The sequence below is a fragment of the Rhinatrema bivittatum genome, chromosome 2 (assembly GCF_901001135.1).
Source record: "Rhinatrema bivittatum chromosome 2, aRhiBiv1.1, whole genome shotgun sequence".
NCBI lineage: Eukaryota > Metazoa > Chordata > Amphibia > Gymnophiona > Rhinatrematidae > Rhinatrema > Rhinatrema bivittatum.
The window spans coordinates 742011794-742036179 of NC_042616.1; the positions used below are offsets into that span (position 1 = coordinate 742011794).

At 44.3% G+C, this 24386-nt stretch overlaps 1 protein-coding gene across 1 annotated transcript in view; it reads right to left on the minus strand.

Moving 5' to 3' along the window:
• CSMD3 (CUB and Sushi multiple domains 3) overlaps positions 1–24386 on the minus strand; it is a 3551396-nt gene that overhangs the window by 527308 nt on the left and 2999702 nt on the right. Inside the window, 1 exon segment of the mRNA XM_029591914.1 lies at positions 13306–13494. Within this exon segment, the coding sequence (XP_029447774.1) occupies positions 13306–13494 (189 nt within the window).

Below are 24386 nucleotides of genomic sequence, written 5' to 3' on the forward strand. Positions count from 1 at the left end.
TGGCTTCCAGAACATTGGCAAACTTTGCAAAGCATAAAAACTAGGGGTATGCATTTGTTTTCGCCGTATTGGCGACCCGCACGTATATTGCACTATGCGTAGTATTCGTGGGGAAGCGAAAACGTATCGCGATTCCCCACGAATACACGAATCTTCACCGAATTATACGGCCACCTAAATAAAAATTTAAACAAATCCCCCCCACCCTCCTGAACCCCCGAAAAACTTACCAAAACTCCCTGGTGGGTCCAGCGGGGGGTCTGGGAGCCATCCCCTGCACTCACACCCTCGGTGCCGGTTTCATCATGGTACTGATAGCCTTTGTCACAGGGGCTACCGGTGCCATTGGTCAGCCCTTGTCACATGGCCATCGGCGCCATCTTGTGCTCCTACCATTGACAGGGGCAGACCAATGGCACCGGCAGCCCTTATGACATAATATGGGCAAAGGCTATCGGCGCTATTTGAGTACTGGCATCGGATGGCCGGAGTGCAGGAGGTCACTCCGGACCCCCGTTGGACCCCCAGGTACATTTGGGCCATCTTGGGGGGGCCTCTTGACCCCCACAAGACTTGCCAAAAGTCCAGCAGGGGTCCGGGAGCGACCTCCTGCATGCCGGCCGTCGATGCCAGTACTCAAAATGGTGCCGATCGCCTTTGCCCTGACTATGTCACAGGTACTGATGGTCGGCCCTGTGACATAGTGAGGGCAAAGGCAATCGGCGCCATTTTGAATACTGGCATCGGCCGGCCAGCATGCAGGAGGTCGCTCCCGGACCCCCGCTGGACTTTTGGCAAGTCTTGTGGGGGTCAGGAGGCCCCCCCAAGCTGGCCAAAAGTCTCTGAGGGTCCAACGGGGTTCCTGGTGTGACCTCCTGCACTCCGCCGTCCGATGCCAGTACTCAAAATGGCGCCGATAGCCTTTGCCCATACTATGTCACAGGGGCTACCGGTGCCATTGGTCAGTGTTCATAAGTTGCTGTAGGAATATAGGTACAACACGCAGTACCAATGATAACACAAACCCCTCCTTGCGATGCAAGGACAGAATCCAAAGCTAACCTATTTTGCTGAGCAGTAATTGCAGTTGCTCTGAGCTCAGTATTGATAGCATTAAGACCTGCAGTAGTCAAATTAACAAACTGCATAAACTGATAACGAATAGTCTGAATCCACTTAGCATTTGCTGCAGCTTGAACACCAGGTGTCAGCCATGAAGCAAAAAACAATTCAGTTCTACTAAACAGTTTAACCCCTGTCACATGGTAGGAGCACAAGATGGCGCCGATGACCATGTGACAGGGCTGACCAATGGCACCGGTAGCCCCTGTGACAAAGGGCTATCGGCGCCAAGATGAAACCGGCACCGAGGGTGTGAGAGTGCAGGGATGGCTCCAGAACTCCCCGCTGGACCACCTGGGAGTTTTCATAAGTCTTGGGGGGGTCAGGAGGGTGGGGGGTTGTAGTTAATTTTAATTTTAGCTGGGACACGAATAGAAATTGCCGTATTAACGCATCGGGGCACCATACGGCCGAATGCAATGTATCTGCTCCCCGACGAATCCGAATCACGAATGCAACGTATGGCGTCCCTCTGCACATCCCTAATAAAAACCTCTCTTCAAGTCCATCAAGACCTGCCTGTCTGGAGGAAATGTTATGTAGTGACTGAAGCAGTCAGAGATTGCTGTGATGACCTGGTCCAGGACAGCAGAAAAAGTGGTTTGGGACATTTCCCTTGTGACCCCTACTATTGTTTGGAAGCAAGCCATTTGCCATGAAATGCAGGGTAGCCACCAGGCACATCGTGGGACCTTTGTGTGACCAGATCCAAAGCTCCTCGGATTTCTTCATATAATTCCAGGATAGCCCAAGAGCTGAGGGCAATACCTGCAAACGTCTGGCATGCCCAGAAAGGATGATCGTGGAGGAAAGATGCACTCCTTGTATCTGCCCTGCCATGATTGCCTTCATGCCAAGTGCTGCCCTGGGCCTGACCCGTCGAGGCCTGTGCCTCTACCTCTGTGCAGGCACTTCCAAAGGAGTACTTGGAACTGGCCTTGCCTGTTCTTGAGGGTTCTTGTTTTGCTTGTTGTTGTTTCAAGCGAGCTTCCCGAAGCATCCAGTATCCCCCCAAAAATTAAACTTGCCACAAACATACTGGGGTGGATTTGAAAAAGGGTTACGCGCGTAATATATGCGCGTAACCCTTTTAAAAGCCTCCAGTGCGCGCTGAGCCTATTTTTACATAGGCTCGGCAATGTGCGCAAGCCCCGGTATGTGCGTATGTCCCGGGGCTTGAAACAATGGGCGGAGAGTGGGCGGGGCAGGGCCGGAGCCTCCAGGCACATCGGCCATTTGCCGCTGTGCTCGGATCGTGGGCCAGCCGTCACCGGCACGCGCGACCTATGCTGCCTGGAGGCAGGCACAACTTAAAATTAAAGGTAAGGGGGGGGAGGGGGGCGGGTTAGGTAGGGCTGTGGGGCAGGTTAGGGAGGGGAAGGGAGGGGAGGGGAAGGTGGGTGGAGCGGAGGAACGGAGGAAGGCTTGCACGGCTCGGCGCGCGCAAGTTGCACAATGGTGCACCCTCTTGCATGCGCCGACCCTGGATTTTATAATATGCGAGCGGCCTGCGCGCACATGTTATAAAACGGGCGTAGATTTGTGCGCGCCGGGTTGCGGACACAAATCTATGCCCGCACGTAGTTTTTAAACTCTGGCCCTATGGGTTTAGGACGCTAGACTAGGTAAGAACAGGTGTTTTTATTGGGGCAGGAAGGCCTGTTAGGTGGGTTAGCTATCATCCTTTTTATCGCACATGATAATCTCTGTGATAATACCACGATCTGTGATATCGGCAGACTTTTCTGCTGAACTGCTCCAGCTTGAGGCAGAGGAAGGCAGAAAGCTAGGAGGTGAAGCCATGTGGCAAAATGGTGCAGCCTATATTTCCCAATTTATGGGCCAGGGTAAATCTTTAGTTGTACCTCAGGCATCTTTCAAGGAGTATAAAAGACTTCACCCTTTCTAAACCCACACATACTACTGACTGTGTCTTTCCTCTCAATTGGAACATTATGTAATTTCATAGCAGTCCTGCTCTGTATCTCTATAACTACACAAAAGAACTTGGAGAAGTTCAATACTCAGGCTTTACAATTTCAACCCCATCTCTTCCCTAAAGAAAATCTTGGATTATATGGAAGGGTCATTTGGCACTGTAATATAAAATGAATCACTAGAAAATGTGGTGAGATCAAGAAACATCAGATTGATAAACTTTCCAAGGCAGAAAAACTGTGTCACCATCTCAAATGTTGAGGAGATTTTTTAGCGATATTGAAAATTCCAGAGAGCATTTTTCCACCTATTGCTAAAGCTTATTATTTACCATCAGCAAAGAAGAATTCTCAATTAGAACTTGAATAGCAACCTTCTTTCGATGTTTTGAATATCACTGATTTTCTTGAGAGCTCTGGAGGTGGCACAGACATTTGCATCAACCTAAATAGCTATGTTTGAGATGGATTCTGACTGGCCCTTAGTGATGAGACATTTCTCTCATAATAGAACAAATTCTTTCTTAAATTTCTGAGTCAATATTTTTCTGATATAGCAAAAGCAACCCAGCTTAGAAGAAAGAGATTTTTATTGTTGAGGGCCTGGGTGCTACAACTTTGGGGAATTGTTTTGGCTAAATTTCCCCTCTTTAGGAGCCAGAGATTAAATATATTTTTTCACCCCCAGCAACTCTCTAAGTTTATAATTCAAAGACAGACCTCTATTTCCTCAATGACTTCACCCTCTCCTATGTTAGCAGCCCTCTACAATGATGGTTAAAATGTATGTTTTCCTGAGGCTTATGCTAAGTTCGCCTCATCTTTCTTTTTGTAAAAATTTAATTCTTCTCCCTTTGAGAACTCTCCCTTACTTGTGGGCTAAAGATTGAATGAAATTTTCCTTATGCATATTTGAATGCTATTCCGGTTTATGTTTTTCTTATTTCTGTATAAGAATTATTTATTGGAAGTACTGTAAAAGGAACAAATAAATAATTTTTAAAAAGTAGTGCTGTCCAAACAAAAACAAACAAACAAAAAGTAATGGGGCCTAGGGCTCGATTATTTCCCTCCCCCCAAAAAAAAAAATGTTATATTAGCCCGGTTAGGCCATGCATCTCCCACCCACCAAACAGCCTCCATCAACTGCTCTATTTTATACCAAGAGTTCAATATCCATTTGTTGGAAATCAGATAGGAACATTTAAGCAATTAGCTACAGGAAGCATTAGAGACATTTTTTTTTCCGTGAGAGGCCCCAGTGTTGTTGGTTGTTTTGTTTTTTTTTTTCTTTTTGAGAAGGAGGAGGATGGAGACCTCAGCAAACAGAAAATTATCCCAGGCCTGTGGCAGGTACCTGAGCCAAGGGTTGGATAGGAAATAATAATAATAATATTCAGCAGTTTCCCCTCAAGGAGACAGCCATCTGGACTCTGAGTGAGGACTCTCTTATGCAAAAAGGTACTTCAAGGAAACCAATTAGTGGCTGGGATAGGGCCACACACCCATCAGGATGAAATATTGGTGCGGTGCCAGAGTATTCCAGGAGGCCTCAGAGCTTGAGCAACATGTAACTGTGCCAGAAGAGGGAAATACAGTAAGGGGTACCAAAAGGTTAAGTAAATCAACCTAGTTAGGCAGGACCGGCAGGTGAAGAACCCACAGGCTGCTTAGCTAATACATGGTGGGCAGTTGAGTGACAGCTTAGACACTTTACTTGTTATGAAGTAATAATCATGTTTTAATAATAAAGCGCTGGCCGAAATCGGAGCGGCCTCGGAGGGAACAGGGTAAGCCATTGGGGCTCCCCTAGGGCTCAGCACGTGCAAGGTGCACAAGTGTGCAACCCCTTGTGCATGCTAGGGGTTTGCATTCGGTCCCTACGTATTGGCAATCCGCAACGGATGTGGCCATATTCGTTGTATTCGTGGGGAAGCGAAACGTATTGCGATTCCCCACGAATACACAAATCTTCACCAAATTATTTGGCCCCCTAAACAAGCCAATTTAAACAAACCCCCCACCCTCCTGACCCCCCCCAAGACTTACCAAAAACTCCCTGGTGGTCCAGCGGGGGGTCCGGGAGCCATCCCCTGCACTCACACCCTCGGCTGCCAAGTTTCAAAATGGCGCCAATAGCCTTTGACCTACTATGTCAACAGGGGCTACCGGGGCCATTGGATCACCCCCTGTCACATGGCCATCAGCGCCATCTTGTGCTCCTACCATGTGACAGGGGCTGACCAATGGCACCGGTAGCCCCTGTGACATAGTGTGGGCAAAGGCTATCTGCGCCATTTTGAATAATGGCAGGCGACGGCCTGAGTGCAGGAGATTGCTCCTGGACCCCTGCTAGACTTGACATCATTAACAAATTTTAGACCTTATAATTTATAAAAAAGGAATTGGACAATGCAGCTAGCAGAGATTGCAATGCAACAAATCAGTTCCTCTTGTTAGAATTTTCATCGCTTATAATGTATTATACATGACGTGATTTTATGAATACATTAGACATATTAAAGTTTGTACTTAAATTTATAGATTGCATTTATTGAAACTATTCATTTCGTATAGTATTGTGGATACTATGTAAACAGCTGGAGAGGTGATTTACTGAGAATGATTCTGAAAAAAATCAGATAGCAGGTTATAAATATAATTAAGTTGGCACAAATTTATCATAGGAAAACATATGAATAATACAATATATTGATGCAAAAATTGGGGAGAGATGTAAAAGATCAAGAGAAGAAACAAGTGAATTTTCAAAGGGATCTTGCTACAGAAATAACAGGCCAACTTTATGCAAATTGTCAGCCACAAATTGTTGCAGTTGAAATTTGCCAAAGAACGCAATGATCTTAGGTGCTGCCAGCCCATTTTAACATTGATCCCACTGCTATCAAAACAGAATGTGTGCTAATAATGTTGTTTTTTTTTTCACAGTTTCTGTAATTTTTTAGGTCTTCTTTCTCTACTATTTATTTATATTCTGCTTTTTGGCACTTCAAAGCAAATACTATAGGAATTTCCCTATCCCCAGAGGATTTACAATCTAACAGGGAGATTCATCAGGCCACAGCAGTGCTCTAACGCATGTTAAACAATGTATATCATGCGATATAACTTGTATATCACTCGGTAGAGCACTATTGCAGTGATATTGCACGATATATATGATATTTTGAATGCCCTCACCCAAGTTCCTTCCCCTATTACAATGATCTTGTTTGCATGTGATTTGCATGTATGAATAATGCAAAAGCCTGCAAAGAAGATCATGGATAGGCAATCATATGCAAATATTTTATCACGATCCACCGAGAATGTGGTCAGCAATGATAAAATAATACCACCTCTGGAAAGCGGTAAATGTGAGGCAGGAGGCCTGGGAACCTAACTTGGATCCCGAGGCCTCCAGCTCACATTTAAAATGGTAGTAAACAACAAAAAAAAAAAAAATCATGGCAAAGAGGGGATCTTGAGTGGGGGTCACGACTGATCCCCCATCTCAATCCATTCTCAGACCCTTACTACAATCACATGGCTTTGACAAGGTCAGGTCAGTGCCATTTTGGAAAATGGTGCCAACCGGGCCAGGTATGATGTTGCACCCGGCCTCAGCGCGGGATTTTTTTAAGGTTCGGGGGGTGTAGGAGGGGAGGATGAAGGGAGAGGGGGCCCAGAACCCTGTTTTTTCAATTTAACCTTTCAGGGAGGGGAGTGGGTAAGGGAAGGGGGGCTAGGCCCTGGTCTAGATTTTTTATTTCATGGAGTGGGGGATGGGGTGGGGTAGAGTGCTTGGGGCCTGGACCCTTATTGGACTTTGGTACAGGAAGGGAACTGGAATGCTACTTTACTTTTTAGCTCTCAGTGGTTGGGGGATGGTATGGGAAGGTGGCTGGGATCCTAATGTTATGTTTTAGTTATGAGGGGTGGGGGACGGCTGGGAGAGGTACAACCTTTTTATTTAATGGTCAGGGAGTGCGGGGTAGGGGGTCCAGAAGTGGGACAACCTTTTTATTTGATGAACTGGGAAGCCACGGCTGTCCTCTGCACAGGCTAATTTTTTTTATTTTACACTTTGGGGAAGTTGGTACTGCCTTGAGTTGCAGCCCTGAGTTGAGATCAGGGTCAACCCTGACCCTCGCTTATCCTTCCCATTTGGCAGCACATTTATTTTTTCAGCCAGAAGCCCTTTAAGGTCATGGCAGTCTCTTGAGGATAGGGCTGCAAGGCATGTTCTTTTGCCTCACAGGGTTTATCGTGAGACAATATTTTGCACCATTGAGCAAGCTCTAGCATGAGTTTTGGATAACTGAAAATTCTGAATAATGTCACTACTAAAAGCATTGATCCCTGCAATCTGAAAGAAACGTGAAGGTGTCTATATAGACACAGCAGCATGAATAGGTTAGAAACGATATCATGTAATGTTTTAACATCAAAGAAATGGCCTTACATCAAGACTGCCACTAGTGGGAAGCCAATCCATTTTGGCGAGATATGTTCAAGGTAGGATGTTCCTGTAATTAATTGAGCTGCTGCCATCTGAACTAACTGAAACAACCGTTATTAGAGATTTAGGAAATTCAAGACTGATCAAATTACGATAGCCTGGCTGTGAAAGAACAAGAGCTTGAGTAACAGTTCTTAATCATGAGGTAGTAATATGGGTATACATCTCCAAATCATTTTTAACTTGTAAAATATGACCTTAACAGATGATTTAACTTAAGTCCTTCATAATTTTGTATCTAAAGAAACACTGAGATAATGTATCACCACATCATCCATCTTAAAACCCATTAAATTATCAGGCAGGGAGGCACAACTAATCAGCAAGGCTTCAGTTTTACCCATATTAAACACTAACTTTATAATGATGTTTTTCTTTTGTATACAAAATTCATTCTTATGATTTTATACTGAATTTTTTAAAATCCTAATAAACTATAAATAAAAAAAAACAAAACACTAACTTATTCTGAGACATCCAGGTTCTTATAGACTGCAAATAATTTGTTACATTGAAAAAAGAAGGGCAATATCAACAATTGGGAAAAGCATTTTAAATATAGCCCACTAAGAGCAACTTCATTTGCTTAATACCAGGGTTGTGGATTTGAGGCGAGAGTCTGCCTACTCAAGGAAGACAAGATTGAAGATTTTGAGAGAAGAGGTGTAGTAAGTCACAGGGAGAATAAACTAGGCCATGGGGATTTTCCCTGTCCAGAATGAGAAACATAATTCTCTGCTTCTGAGCCAGGTCCAGTCCACCAGCTACCAAAGCATTATTTTGGGTTTTGAACCCACAGAGGTGTTGCATATATAGACATAAATTCTCAAAAGCTGAGTCGAGACATGCTCATGGAAAAATAAGAAGTTATGAGGTCAATATTCAGTGATGTAGTGAGGGGGAAGTAATCCAGTTAAAGTTAACTTTTGTTGGGATATTCATTAGAACAAGTCTCCCACTGATTATACATGGTTAAATTCACACAGATACCTTTACTATTCACCGGGCATATGTTGATTATGCAGTGTGCATAATCAACATATGCCCGGTGAATAGTGTAAAAAAGAGGATTTCCAGGGAAGTTTTATGTGCACATTATAAATTTATGTGTGAATCTTTAAGTTTTAAAAGTTATGTGAATTTATTGGCATGACATTTATTTCAACACTTTGCAACTGCTAAATCTACTTGGATTTCAGCAAAGGTTTTCATACAGTCCTACATAGGAGGCTTGTGACTACAACACTAGGGGTCACAAAATGAAACTTCATGGAGGACGATTCAGAACCACATCAGGAAAATTTCTTCATGGAGAGGGTGGTGGATGCCTGGAATGTCTTTCAAGAGGAGGTGGTAGAAATGAAAACAGTGAATGAATTCAAAGGGGCATGGTATAAAACACTCTGGATCCCTAAAAACTAGAGAATGGAAATGAAGACTAGAGTACATGGGTGTATCTTACTGGTGCAGTGGTTACTAGGGATGTGCAGCAGGGACAGATACGTTCGACTCGGTATTCGTATTCTTTGGGACCCAAATCCTTTACATCCGTTTTCAGGGGACCCCGATTCATCCATTAGTTACATATGGGATTTGTTTCCCATTAAAGTTAAAAAAAACCCCACCCCAACCCTTTAAACTTAATTAACTACAACCCTCCTCCTACTGACCCCCCCCCCCAAGACTTGCAAAAAAGTCCCTGGTGGTCCAGATGGGGTCCGGGAGCGATCTCCTGCACTCGGGCCTTCGGCTGCCAGTACTCAAATGGCGCCGATAGCCTTTGCCCTTACTATGTCACAGGGGCTACCGGTGCCATTGGTCAGCCCCTATCACATGCTAGGAGCAATTGACGGCTGGCACCATCTTGTGCTCCTACTTTGTGACAGGGGCTGACCAATGGTACCAGTAGCCCCTGTGACATAGTAAGGGCAAAAGCTATCGGCGCCATTTTGAATACTGGCAGCCGATGGCCCGAGTGCAAGAGATCGCTCCAGGACCCCCACTGGACCACCAGGGGCTTTTGGCAAGTCTTTGGGGGGGGAAGTCAGGAGGGTGGGTGGTTTATTCATTAATGATACGTTGCATTTGTGGGGGTTCGCCATATGTTTCAGAACCCCACAAATGCAACAAATAGGGACCTATATGTTGCGGATTGCACATTTGTTCAAAACGAATGCACATCCCTAGTGGTTACTCCCCTTAACCTACATATTGTTAATGCAAGTCCATCATTGATCTCTGGAATGTCCACTCTATTGCAGATTTTAGTATCATCTACAAATAGGAAACTGTTACCTGCTATCCCTTCCTTAATGTCACTCACAAAGATATTAAACAGAACTGGTCCTAACACTGATCTGTGTGCCTACTCCATTTAACACGGTACTCTCTTCAGAGTAGGTTCCATTTACCATTAAACTCTCTCTCCTATCAGTCAACCATGGAAACTATTCTAAAGATCAAAATCACGGAGCAAATAGAAGAGCTGGTGTAATGGAACACAGTCAGCATGGATTTACCCAAGGCAAATCTTGCCTCACAAATCTGCTTCATTTTTTGAAGGCGTTAATAAACATGTGGATAAAGGTGAACCAGTAGATGCAGTGTATTTGGATTTTCAGAAGGTGTTTCACAAAGTCCCTCATGAGTGGCTTCTAAGAAAAATAAAAAAGTCATGGAATAGGTGGCGATGTTCTTTCGTGGATTACAATGTGGTTAAAAGACAAGAAACAGAGAGTAGGATTAAATGGTTAAATTTTCTCAGTGGAAAAGGGTAAACAGTAGAAAGCCTCAGGGATCTGTACTTAGACCGGTGCTTTTCCATATATTTATAAATGATCTGGAAAGGAATACAATGAGTGTGGTAATCAAGTTTGCAGATGATACAAAATTATTCAGAGAAGTTAAATCACAAGCAGATTGTGATAAATTGCAGGAGAACCTTGTGAGACTGTAAGATTGGGCTTCCAAATGGCAGATGAAATATAATGTGGACAAGTGCAAGGTGAATCACATAGGGAAAAATGATCCATGATGGACTAACAGGATGTTAGGTTCCATTTTAGGAGCTACCACCTGGAAAGAGATCTAGGCATCATAGTGAAATTGTTGACTCAGGTGTGTTGCAGCAGTCAATAAAGCAAACAGAATGTTAGGAATTATTAGGAAGGGAGTAGAGAATAAAACAGAAAGTGTCATAATGCCTCTGTATCCCTCTGTGGTGAGACCGCACCTTGAGTATTGTGTACAATTCTGGTTGTCGCATCTCAGAAAAGATATAGTTGCAATGGAGAAAGTACAGAAAAAGGCAACCAAAATGATAAAGGGGATGGAACAGCTCCCCTATGAGGAAAGGTTAGTGCTGTTCAGCTTAGAGAAGAGATGGCTGAGGAGGGATATGAGAGGTCTAGAATGGGTAAATGTGAATCCGTTATTTACTCTTTCGAATAATAGAAGGACTAGGGGGCACTCCATGAAGTTAGCAAGTAACACATTTAAAACTAATCGGATACAATTCTTTTTCACTCAATACACAATTAAGCTCTAATTAGTGCAGTTAATGTAGCTGGGTTTAAAAAAGGTTTGGTTAAGTTCCTGGAGGAGAAGTCCATTAACTGCAATTAATCAAGCTGACTTAGAGAATTGCCACTGCTATACTGGCATCAGTAGCATGGGATCTACTTAGTGTTTGTATGGTTGTATTAAGAACATCCAATACTACATATTCAAATGTCAGTTTTCTTACATAATAAGTATTACTATGGTATGTAACTTATGTGTTGCGGTCCCAGGCCATGCCCCGGGACTTTCACTTACTTCTGCCCCAGTCCGGGCCGCTGGTGCTTCGTCCGGGCCTGTTCTGGCCTCTGACGCGGTGCTCCCTCCTCGAGAGAGACACCGGCATTCTGCCGTGGCTGGTCCCGCCCCCTATGTGCGCGCGCCCCGGAGTTTCTCATTTAAAGGGACCAGCGTGGGAAACTCCAGCGCCTCCCTCAAGCTGACATCAGACGCTGCAGGGATATTTAAACGCTGCAGTCACTCTCTTACCTCGCCTTGCAACAAGGTTTGCTCTTAGGAGTTGCTAGTTGATGTTCCCGGACTCCTGGCTATCTTGGCTTTGGACTTCTGACTTCTGGCTTCTGACCCTGCTTCGTCCATCGACTCCGACTTCAGCTTCCGCCCCTGTTTTTGGCTTTGGACTTCTGACTTCTGGCTTCTGATCCTGCTTTATCCATTGACTCCGACTTCAGCTTCCTCGTCATCTACAGGTATCCAGTACTCACTTGCCTAGAGGATTCTCTAAGTCCCAGCGGCTCGGGCTCCTCCCGGGGGGAGCCGCAGGCTTCCGAGGGTGAAGACTCTTCTGGCCTCCAGGGCCCAGCTGCTCCCATCGACCATCTCTTTGGCTGCTTCCTTGATCCTTGTTTGCATAGGGTCACACCTAAGTCCAAGAGGCCCGGGTCCCTACGGGCTCCTCCTGGGGGGACCTTGGGCTTCCAGTGGTGAAGCCTTCTTCGGAACATCTCTTCAACACCACCTTCCGGCTGCGACGCCCACTGTGGGTCCCCACACTACAACACCTGCAGTCTCAGCCGGCCCAAGGGTCCACAACCCTAACATTATGTATATTTGATGAAGCAGTGGAGAGCCTCAGGGCCAGGAACTTGTAGCCTGGATTGGCCAATGTTGAAAACTGGATGCTAGGCCTGATGGACCCTTGGTCTGACCCAGTATGGCAATTTATTATTTTCTTAAGTTCTTAATAGTTAAGCCAGACATAGGTTTGCTAGATAAATCAGAGCTGTTCCTGGAGTTTTCTGAGGTGGATTTACCTTATCTGCTGGATAATGTCAATATTCAGTGTTATACAACTAGCTTATCTGGCTAACCTTAGTGCTGCTGCAGACCAGTTCTAAAGTTAGCCATATACCATAAGTGGGGAAAAAAAATCCTTAGAAAACATCTACTGAGCAGCAGTTGGTTTGGTTTCCCCTCCCCCACCGCCAATCAATAAAAATAGCAGCACCCATGTAGTCCTCTCTTTTGAAAAAAATGATAGCAGGCTGAGAAAACCTCTCCTGCCCCCCTCTCCAATCCACACCAAATAAAATAATAGTGGACCAAGTAGCTTCAGTTCTGTTCCCCAAATGCATACCTCCATAGCCCCCCCCCCCCCCCCCCACCCCCCGCCATTCAGGAACTGTATAATGCTCTGAAATGCAGAACAGGAGGAATGCAGTTTCCTATCTCCCTCCACTCTCTCAATACACAAATACTGGGAGTTCTGACTGCTCCTGGAACTCATATATTCATTTATTCATGTCACCTTCTTAATGATTGGACCTCCACTGACAGCAGAAGGGGTAATCTCTGTTGGAATGGCTCAGTAGATATTACTCTAGCATTTGCCTTTTTCTATATTGCTGATTTTACAAAACTGAAGAACAAATAAATAACACATAAAAAGCATAGATGCACATGCACAACAATTTTATGAACTCACATTTTTAGGATGTTTTCCAAATGTCTAAGAAGTACACTTTATAGTAGTAAGATTATTATTTATGGTCCCTGAGTCACATAATTTCTTTTATTTGATTTAATTCAGGATTTATGTGAAACACTTTTTAAGGCATGATCAGTCACAGTGGAGCTGCTGATTCAGTTCAAAGATAAGGAAACTGTTTCATGCACACTGCTTGTTATTTATAGCAGCATATTTACCTTGACAGGCAGGGACTGGTGCATCCCATGCATAATATCCGTATGGAAACTTTCTGCAGACAGCAGTGCTTTTCCCAATCAGCCTAAATCCTCGATCACAGGCCCAGCGAACCAAGCTGTTGAGATGTCCACCTGTCTGGCTGACAATGAATCCATGAGGAGGAGATTCTGGAGTACTACAATAAAGAGCTAGAACACAGACATACAAGGTTAGATTTATTTTATCACTTCAGGCAAATTCAATTAGAAATGTTGAATTACATGTGAATTACTGTAAAACCTTATCTCAAAGGGACACAGAGCTAGTGATATTACAGTTTACAAAGTTAACACAGTAACATCCTAGATGATGACAGAAAAAGAGACCTATATGACCCTTCCAGTCTGCCCAACTATTTCTATCCAAACTGCAAGGACATCTCCCATTTGCCAGCTATAGAAGCTTGACTGTCTAAAGGATATCATTCATTATTCAAATCAGTTTTTGTTTTCTTCCTCACTAATTCTCTACCATCCTGGGTAGATGATCATACAAGATCCCATACTTAATCTAACAAGCAACCCCCCTATGTCAAACACCAACAATCCGAATAGCTACCATCACTATTGAGGCAATTGTCCTAGCATATGACCTTCTAGGTCCCAGTGACCCTTTCTATGGTACCTGGCTACCATCAATTTCTTGGCACCAACCTGATTCATTTCTGGGGAGTTGTAACCTGTTCAGTGTCTTACAATATTTTTCATATGTTCAAATAATGGCATAAGAACATATGAACATAAAATAAACCTTGCTGAGTCAGAACAGAGTTCCCTGAAATCAAGAATCCTGTCTCCAACAGTGGCCAATTCAGGACACAATATTCTGGCAGATCTAGACAAGTAGATCCATTTCATGTTCCTCACTCCCAGTGATAAGCTGTGACTTTCCCAAATATGCCAGGCTAATACTAGCTTAGGGACTTTTCTTCCTGGAACTTGTCCAAACCCCTTTTAAACCTTGCTACATCCTTCTTCAACAAATTACATAGTTTGGTCGTGCTTTGATTGGAAAAAGGTTTTAACCAATTTGATTTAAATTTACTTCCTGCTACTTTCATAGAGAGTCCCCTAGTTTTAGTACTATTTGAAAGAGTGGATAACCTTCCCCTATTTATCTGGTTTACCCCTCTCATGAAATTATACATCTCATGTCCCCTCTCATTTGCATTTTCTCCAAGCTGAAGAGCCCTGACCTGCTTAACCTTTCTTCAAAAGGGAGCCACACCATTACCTTGATCATTTGTGTCGCCCTTCTCTGTAACATTTCTAAATCTGCTTTCTCTTTTATGAACTGGGGTGACCAGTACTCCACACTGTGCTCAAGGTGTGATCACAGGATTGCTTTCCATTTTAGAAGAATGTAATTTATTTCTATTCTTCAGCTGTGTCTAAAGTAGAATCAGGTCTTTATTCCATTTTATTATTTTCCAGAAGGAATTGTGTGCCTGTGAGCATACAGCAGGATATGAAGTAAACTTCAGTAAGATGGTACAATTCAAGAGCTATGAGAAATGTACGGGAGAAAAATTAAGCAATCTATATGATTTCATTCTCTCTCCTGCCTTTCTCTGCTCTCTGCAGGAGATATACATCACTCAAAAACTTTTTCAATGATATTTGAAATGACTACAATAAAAGATAAACTGGCCTATTTACCAAAGGTGTTCTCCTATTTTCTGTTTATGGGAAAATGCTTGGTAAATAGGGCCCAGTGGCAGATCTTTAAAGTGAATGCAAGCACATTAGCACCAACTTCTTTGCTGACATACCAAACCTTTGTGTGTAAAGTTTTGCTGTGAGTTTAAAATATTTTTCTGTGTTTTGGTATCTCTGAATAGGAAGCTATATCTCTGTAATTAATTTATCCTAAGTGAAGACATTTGTGCATATAAGTCTGAAATTATGTCTGTGATGTTAATTACATAAAATATGGAGTGGATTTTCAAAAATTAGTAGACACCTTTTCACTGTGATGAAAATCCCTCATTGGAAGCATATAATTGGACATTTGAAAGGCAAGTGAATTTTGCATGAGTTAGATATTAGGGATGTGAATCGTTTTAGGACGATTAAAATTATCGTCCGATAATTTTAATATCGTCTTAAACCGTTATGGAACAAAATACAATAGAGATTCTAACTATTTATCGTTATAAATCGTTAGAATCGTGAGCCGGCACACTAAAACCCCCTAAAACCCACCCCCGACCCTTTAAATTAAATCCCCCACCCTCCCGAACCCCCCCCCAATGACTTAAATAACCCGCGGGTCCAGCGGCGGTCCGGAACGGCAGCGGTCCGGAACGGGCTCCTGCTACTGAATCTTGTTGTCTTCAGCCGGCGCCATTTTCCAAAATGGCGCCGAAAAATGGCGGCGGCCATAGACGAACACGATTGGACGGCAGGAGGTCCTTCCGGACCCCCGCTGGACTTTTGGCAAGTCTTGTGGGGGTCAGGAGGCCCCCCCCAAGCTGGCCAAAAGTTCCTGGAGGTCCAGCGGGGGTCAGGGAGCGATTTCCCGCCGCGAATTGTTTCCGTACGGAAAATGGCGCCGGCAGGAGATCGACTGCAGGAGGTCGTTCAGCGAGGGTTCCGGCGCCTCGCTGAACGACCTCCCGCAGTCGATCTCCTGCCGGCGCCATTTTCCGTACGAAACGATTCGCGGCGGGAAATCGCTCCCTGACCCCCGCTGGACCTCCAGGAACTTTTGGCCAGCTTGGGGGGGGGGCTCCTGACCCCCACGACTTGCCAAAAGTCCAGCGGGGGTCCGGAAGGACCTCCTGCCGTCCAATCGTGTTCGTCTATGGCCGCCGCCATTTTTCGGTGCCATTTTGGAAAATGGCGCCGGCTGAAGACAACAAGATTCAGTAGCAGGAGCCCGTTCCGGACCGCTACCGTTCCGGACCGCCGCTGGACCCGCAGGTTATTTAAGTCATTTGGGGGGGGGGGGTTCGGGAGGGTGGGGGATTTAATTTAAAGGGTCGGGGGTGGGTTTTAGGGGGTTTTAATGTGCCGGTTTTGCGATTTTACGTTTTTTTCGATTTTTCACGATATTTTACCCCCCCAAACGGCAACAATACGATTCCCTCCCCCTCCCAGCCAAAATCGATCGTTAAGACGATCGAGGACACGATTCACATCCCTATTAGATATTTATATGTTGTGGCTCAGTTGAATGAACAGATATATCCATGCTCTTTAATTTGCATAAGTTATCTGTCTATAAAGTGAAGTCCCAAACATTTAGAGATCCATATTCAAAGCAGTTTGTCCAAGTAATTTTTGAGTTGCTAAAATATCTTAGCCATTGCCAGCTTACTGAATAGTGACCTATTTCTTTTTTTTTCCTATGAAACCTCAACAAAGCTTTCTTAGATAGTTCAACAAAAACACAATAATTAAATCATGTTCATATAGTATATCACAAATGATACTTTAAAAAAAGCATAGGTTATGCAGAAAGGACAAAGGAAGCAATACCTACAGAAAGAGTTAAAAACTAAAACAACTTGTACGCATGTGCAAAGCAAAAAACTTTATTTCAGTTTCTTTATTTTTTTTTTCATAGATCACAGTAACTCATTTGGTTCAAGTCAAACAAAACTTTTTTTCATATATTTCATTCATTCATTCATTCATTCATTTGCCATTTTAGGGGGATGCAATACAGTCAAGTTTGGCTCTCAAACTTGGATTTTCAGATCATTTCTAATCAAATTGGAAGGTAGATATCATTGCAAGGGTGATGACATGCCAGCATATCATGACTATGTCAACATGACTCCAAAAATGGCATGAAGAGCCTGAGAACCTGAAGTGGGTCAAAATGCTACAAGCAGTGGCAGGAGTTCTGCAGGACACTGTCAGAAGAGCAAAACAGCAACAAGAGTGTTATAGGAACATAAGAACACCCAAAAGTACCAAAGGGGCAAAACGGCACCAAAAGTGGTTTCAACAGCTCAAGACACCATGAAGAGGGAAGAAAGCACCAAAAGAGGCAGAAATACCCAAAGGCAGTGACTGAAAGTCAAAGTAACTGAAAGAGTAGCATAAAGATCCAAATTATTATGACAGTTGCAAAGCAGCCATGGAACTATAGGAGAAGGGTATTTCAAAAGAATCTCAAAGACAGGAGGAGCAGCGGAGGAAGGTACCAAGACTGGCTTGGAGAGGTGGAGCCAGCAATGGTGCTGGCAATTAAAAACAGAAACTGTAGGAGCAGATCAATACAGGAAGAGGAGTAGTAGTTGAAAATACCCCAAAGTGTAGCTACAGTGCAGAGGTGAGAGGAATGCTGGCAACAAAAGTGCAAGGCACCAGGAGCGTAAAAACAGTGTCAGGAGTATGATGAAGGTCCCAAGGAGTGGTGCAGTAAGCTTGCAACATAATGGATGGCCAGGACAAGACCAAGAGTCAGCAAATACCAACAAGACAACTGGAGCAGAGGAGGAAGCACCCTAAGGTAACAAGACTGCCTTGGAGTGGAGGTGGCAGCAGTGGGATGGTGATTAAAAATAGAAGTAAGATCAAAGTAGCACAGCAAGAAGGGTAGCTAAACCCTCTTCCCGCCCCCCAAAAAAAGGGGAACCTCAAGAGCTGAGGTGGGAGGAAGAAAGTCCTAAAAAGCCCAAGGAACAGGGAGAGGCAAAGCAGAACCAGGAGTAAGCATGAAGGGCATGAGGAGTGGTCCAGAAAGCTTATAAAGCAACAGACGGCCAGGGCAAGATCAAAAGTTGAAAAATTTTGTAGGGGAAAGGGATTTGGACAGAAATAAAAATTGCTTATTCGGGAAAAACAAATACACATCCTTAATATCTGCAGCATCAGATAGGTGGAATTCCAGCAGGTTACAACATCTTGAATCAGATGCTTATCAGGCATCTTGAATTGTTTTTTCTTCTCACAGAAAACTTCCCCCCTTCACACTTTGATGGAAAAGCCTTGCTAATATCAGGCATCTGTGTATCAGGTACTTAAAGACTGGATTCCCATGGTCCATGGGCCTTTGCCCCAGAGTATTCCTCAGTGCCAGGTGCAGAAAATGTACAAAGCAGCAGATCCCCTGAAAGCCCTCATCTTCTATTGTTGTTATCATATTTGTACTACTGTCTGTGTTATAAAGAAAACCTCTGTGAAGACTCCTGCCTCTCCTGTTTAGCTGCTAACTCTCCAGCTTCTTTCTTATGGCTGATAGAATATTGCATAAAGTTTGAGATCTATCAAACACCTGGATGTGCAGCACAGCTCATTTGTAACCTGATGCTCAAGCAACTGTCTGCACTTGCCTTGGCCAGGTTCTTCCAGTGTGCTGACAGGGAGAGTTAAGCATGCTTAGTGTTCATGCTGGTCCAGATATCACTGGTGAAATGCACACTACTCCCCTCTGCCTTAACCAGCTGCACCTGTGTTATGCTCAGGCTTGTGAACCCTTGGCCGACGGGAGGATGGTATACCTTTCTGAAGAACCGTAGGTTCTCTCGTCGGGTGGCAAGGCAGAGCAGAAGACGGGGCTAGCTGACCCTCAGCACTGGAGACTGAGACGACTGCGGAGGCAGATGAAGAGACGAGAAGAGGAGCTCTGTCTTCACCACTGGAAGTCTGTGATCCCCCCAGGAGGAGCCCAAAGGGACCCAGACCGCTGGGACTTAGGTGGACCTTTGAGAGGTCAAGGTATCGGTGCAAGGGCTGACTGGAGCTTTGCTCTGGAAGCCCGCGGTCCCCCCGGGAGGAACCCCTAGGGACCCGGACCGCTAGGACTTAGGCGGGCCCTTGGAGACGGTAGTCTAGAAGGAGTCCTAGGTCAAGTGCCAGAGGGTCGTCGCTCACCAGTCCGAGGTCACACACCGAGGGATCACCACTTGCCAGTCCGAAGTCACACACCAGAGAATCACCGTAAGCCAATCCGAAGTCAGGAACCGGGAATACCAAGATGAAACAGGAACAAGATCCAAAGCTCAAGGAACTCACCGAAGCAAGCAGACTAGACAGCGCTGGAGGACGTTGCCAAGTCACTGAATGAGCAGAGGAAGCTTCCCTTTATACTTCCCCTGCTCAGGCTGATCAAAAACAGGTGAAGCTGGTTAAAGGGATCAGGCCCCTTTAAATCTGTAAAGGAGGCGCAGCCTCGTGCCTAAAGATGGTGGCGGCCATCTTTGATTTCCCCTGTGGAGTAGAGACGCGGCTGGACACTGCGAGGGGGGAGCAGGATGGCTCCCCCTGCAGTGAGCAGCACCGAGGGCTGCGCAGGAGCGACGGCCTGAGTCAGAGCCCTCTCCCGGGGCTCCGGCGGTGGAGGAGCGCCTCAGGCAAGGTAGGGGGCCGTGGTCGTGGTCTGCCACGACCGCGGAACACAACACATGTATGTGATCATGGCACTGGTTGCACAGGGTGGGGATAACTTGCCTATTAAATGTAGTTCAGGAGGGCACTTTGTAATTGGAGGCTAATAGTTTTTATAGATGCTAAAAGCCCACGTTCTCTAACAACTGCAGGGGCAGCTCATCCAGGGCAATCATTTCCTCAATGCACCTCATTACTAGGCATGTGCAGGGAAAAATTTTGTTTTTGCTTTTCGGTTCGTATTCAGGAAGATTTTCCCATGAATTTTGCTTCATGAAATGTTTGATTAGCTACATTCATAAAAAAAATTAATCAAAACATTTAACTCCCCCAATAAACAAAAATGGGGCCTCCCAAGGCCTCCCGTCCCATCACCACCTGGAAAAATGTCAGGGCCAGAATCTCCCTCTGTCCCCATTTACTTCATCCATGTGAGGATGTGAGGCATAGGCCAAGGCCAAAGTGTTGGCCTTGCATAGGCTGAGGCTGCAGTAGGTCATTGCAAACTCAGCCTTGGCCTATGCAAAGCCAATGCCTCAGCCTTGGAGCCTGGTCCAGGCTAGATGCTGCAGCCCAGCCTGAAGATCAGGTCCCGATGCCTGGGCTTTGGCCAAGGCCACTATCCAGGCCCAGGCCTAATGCCATGTCTTGGCATGGAGGCCAGGTCTTGATGCCTGGGCTTGGCCTAGGTCAAACCCTGGCACAGGCTCAGTGCCATGGCTTAGTGCTGATGCTGAGGCCTCAGCCTGGACCCAGGCCCAACCCAGGGGCATAGCCTGGAGGCCAGGTTCCACCACCTGCGCCTTGGCCTAGGAGCAGCCATGAAGTGGTTTGTTTCTGTCTTCTTTGTTAGTAAACTGATGACGTGAATTGGGGTCATGCCAGAATTAGCTGTGGTGCATTCATCCCAATATATGGCATCATTTTGATGTATGGCAATGCCCTACAATGTTGTACATCAGAATGCCACTGTCCACAGGGTTGAATGTGCTGGAGTTTATTAACAGTGCATGGCATCTGTTTATGAAGAAAGAAGATAACAGAGGACCACTTTGTTGGAGTTCCGAGACCCGGGCTGCAGGCCTGGGCCTGACCCTAGGCTGAGGCCCTGGTGTTGGGACCCAGCATCTGGGCCAGGCCATGAATTTGGGCTTATGCTCAGACTCCAGCAGAGACCCAAGGGTTGGTAACTGGTCTCTGGGCCAGGCCCTGACATCGGCACTGGGTCTGGGTTAAGGCCCCAATGTTGGGACCCAGTCTCCAGGACAGGCCAATGTGTTGGGCTTGGACACAGTCTCTAACCCAGGGAGAGCTAAAGGCTTCAAGACCTGGCATTGCCACTGGATATCTGACAGGTCAGGTAAGTGATTGTTCTTAGGAGGAGGGGACTTGGGTCTCGACCGAGGCCCTGGCATCAGTCCGGGCCTTGGCCAAGGCCCATATGTTATGCTCTGGTGTAAATTGCCCTGATTTAGACGTCAGCCTATGTCCTAGGCTAGGCCTCAGTCTCAGGCCCAGGCATAGACCCAATGCATTAATTTCAAACAAATGCAACAATTAAGCTTTTTTGCATTTGGGGCTCCTGATTCATTCAGGGTCTTCCAAAAAAAAAGAAATTGCCCTTATTCTTCGTGTTTTTTAAATTCATTTGAAAGAAATGCACATCTCAACTCATTACTACTTCTGTTGATGTCTGACTCTTACCTTAGGCTAGTGATAAGGAACATCATTCCATTTCCTATATGATGGGTTGCCACTGCAGATGTCTGGCTTGGGTTTTCTGGTCAGATACCTGATCTAATTGATGTTGCTTCTGCAGGTGATGCTGCATATAGGCATTTATTAGATGCCATTGTATCTTCCTTCAACTGATGACTTTATTGCAGTGAATAGACTGAGCAAAACATATGTTCTCCATCACTTTAAAGTTTTTCCATACTAGAGATGTCATGCAAAATCTCTTTTCCACACCCTTGGGAGATGACATAGGCACTGAAATTGAGGTTCATGGTTGACCATGAAGAAAAGGTCAAGGGTATTGTTTGAGCTGATTTCCTATGCTACCTGCTCTTCCTGGAGTTGTTCTCAACACAATCAGTTTAATCTATATCCCCCATCAGTTCACTGAGTCTAAAATGCTACTGACTAAACCTCTCAAATTTTCTGTACCTACTAGTCCTTCCAAGTTTCTTAATAAGGGAATCCTAGACAATATTTTTCCTCAAAATCATTTGTTGAAAATACTGCCTCTATTGTCTCAGAAGCAGTAATCATAGAGTTTTTACTGTTGCACTTCTGCTGCCCCTGTCCTTCTTATGCCAGATGGCTCTCCCACCTTTTGCTGCTGCTCCAAAACAAGAGGGAGAGGAGCAGGTGACAGTGGCACATGTTTTCCAAATTTCAATGTCTTCTAGTTTGTTTTGGCTTCTACTGATGATATTCTGCAACTAAAGAAATGGCTATTTTACATTTTGGGGCAGGAATGCCCTATTTATCTGCAGCAAATCCTCCATTCTTTCCATTCCCTTCTCTGCCTTTTTCTCACAGTATCATGATGGTATTTGAAGTTCCCACTGGGGATTGATATCACAAAGAAATCTATTGATACTGTACTACCATTCACAGTATTGCTCTAGTGTATGCAAAAATGTCTGTTTCTCATTCACACACACACAACACACATACATGTATGCAGTGTATGTGTGTGCATTATTGGCTATTTTTGCACACATAAAAAAAACAACTGTTAGAAACAGAATCAAGAAGGCTGGCAAGGTTCACCTTCTCTTCAATCTACTTGCAGATGTGTTCACTACACTATTGCATCAAATAGAGAGAGAAAAATCACTGGCACTGCTTCAATCTCTACTCCACTGCTAGCCTACCCTTACTGAACATAGAAAGCAGTGCTACTGTCTCTTTTTTTCTGTCACAATGAGTGAGAGACCACTGACAGCAGCAGAGAGGATCAGAAAAAACTCTTTACCAGTACCAAAGCCTACTTTTAAAAATTCATTTTTAAACTCTCAAGAGCTTCTGAAATGAGAAATGAGTTTTCTGTAAACTGCCAGAGAACAAATAGAGTTACTTGCACATGCTTTCAGTGGGAGAACAACAGTGTCACTTGATCCAGATGACAGTTATAAACTAGTTTAAAAGATGCTTCACCATGATTTATCCTCCATCCAATCACCTTGCCAACTAGTTTTGCCTAGGCCCCCAGGAGGCTGAGATGGTTCTGTTTGCTCAGCACAACCATAGACTTGAATTGTAAACATAAATGAATGAGACAAATATTTTCATTTAAATTAATAGGCACCCTCTATCTTTTTCAGGGGTTCATGAATGAAATGAAAATAGACTCATTTGTTGCATTTTACTCATTTGTTTAAAAAAAAAAATGAACATCTCTACCATCTTGTAAAGCGTAAACATATATATCATACTAGAAGAAATATTTTCTACAGAGAAAGACAGGTACATTTTGATAGACTCACTGAACAGGTAAGATAATGGATACATTTAATTGGTTTTCTTTAAGGAAGTTTCAGCCCAAATCTAACTGGCTAGGTTTTCAACAAAAAATGTGACTATGTTTTAAAATTTTGCCTAGCTGCTTTACTTAGCTCATTTGAGCTTTCCAACTCAATTTTAAATAGTGTCTACTAGGGATGTGCAGCAGTTTTTTTCATGTTTTTACTGTACATTAATGCGAGTTAGTGGCCATTAATATGAGTTAGTGCACACTATTGTGTTTTACTGTTAACTAACTCAAAATTAGTGCACACTAAAAATAAATTAAATGACAAAAAATGAGGAAAAACAACCAACAAAATGAAAAAATGATTTTAAATATTTTTAGCTGCTTACCCCTAGAATCTACTAGGAATAGACTCATAAACCTTTGTTTACAACTTCCTGGAGTTTTCTAGGGATGTGAATCGTTTTTTAACGATTAAAATTATCGTCCGATAATTTTAATATCGTCTTAAAACGTTATAGAACACGATACAATAGAAATTCTAACGATTTATCGTTAAAAATCGTTAAATCGTGTTAGTGCGCACTAACAGGAGTTAGTGCGCACTAACTCCGAGTTAGTGTGCACTAACTCGAGTTAGTGTGCACTAACTGAAAATGATACAAATTGACACTTTCCAGGTCAGTAAAGGTCAGTTAGGAATGAATATGTGTTCCTATTGGCTGGCTGCCCTCTTATCTATTGATGTTAACCAGGTTCCCACTGAGGTGATGGTTGGGGGGATGGGAAATGGAAATGGAAACTAAGGAACACTAACAGAAAATGATACAAATTATTGACACTATCCAGGTCAGTAAAGGTCAGTTAGGAATGAATATGTATTCCTATTGGCTGGCTGCCCTCTTATCTATTGATGTTACCAAGGTTCCAACTGAAGTGATGGTTGGGGGGATGGGAAATGAAAACTGTTGGTAGTTGACAAAAAAAGTAATGTGATCAGTCAATATGACTAGAACCTGTGCCCTATTCCTGATACCAGGGGTGTTGTGATCTTCCTGCACTCAGTGCCCTATCCCTGATACCAGTCTGAGACAGCTCCCTCCCTGCATTACTAGTGAGAGGCTGGCTTCACAGACAGGGGGGAGCTGCCTGACCCTCACTCCTGACTTCCCCCATGTCCCAGCTAGTGAATGGTGTGTGGGTGAGGGGGGGGGGGGGG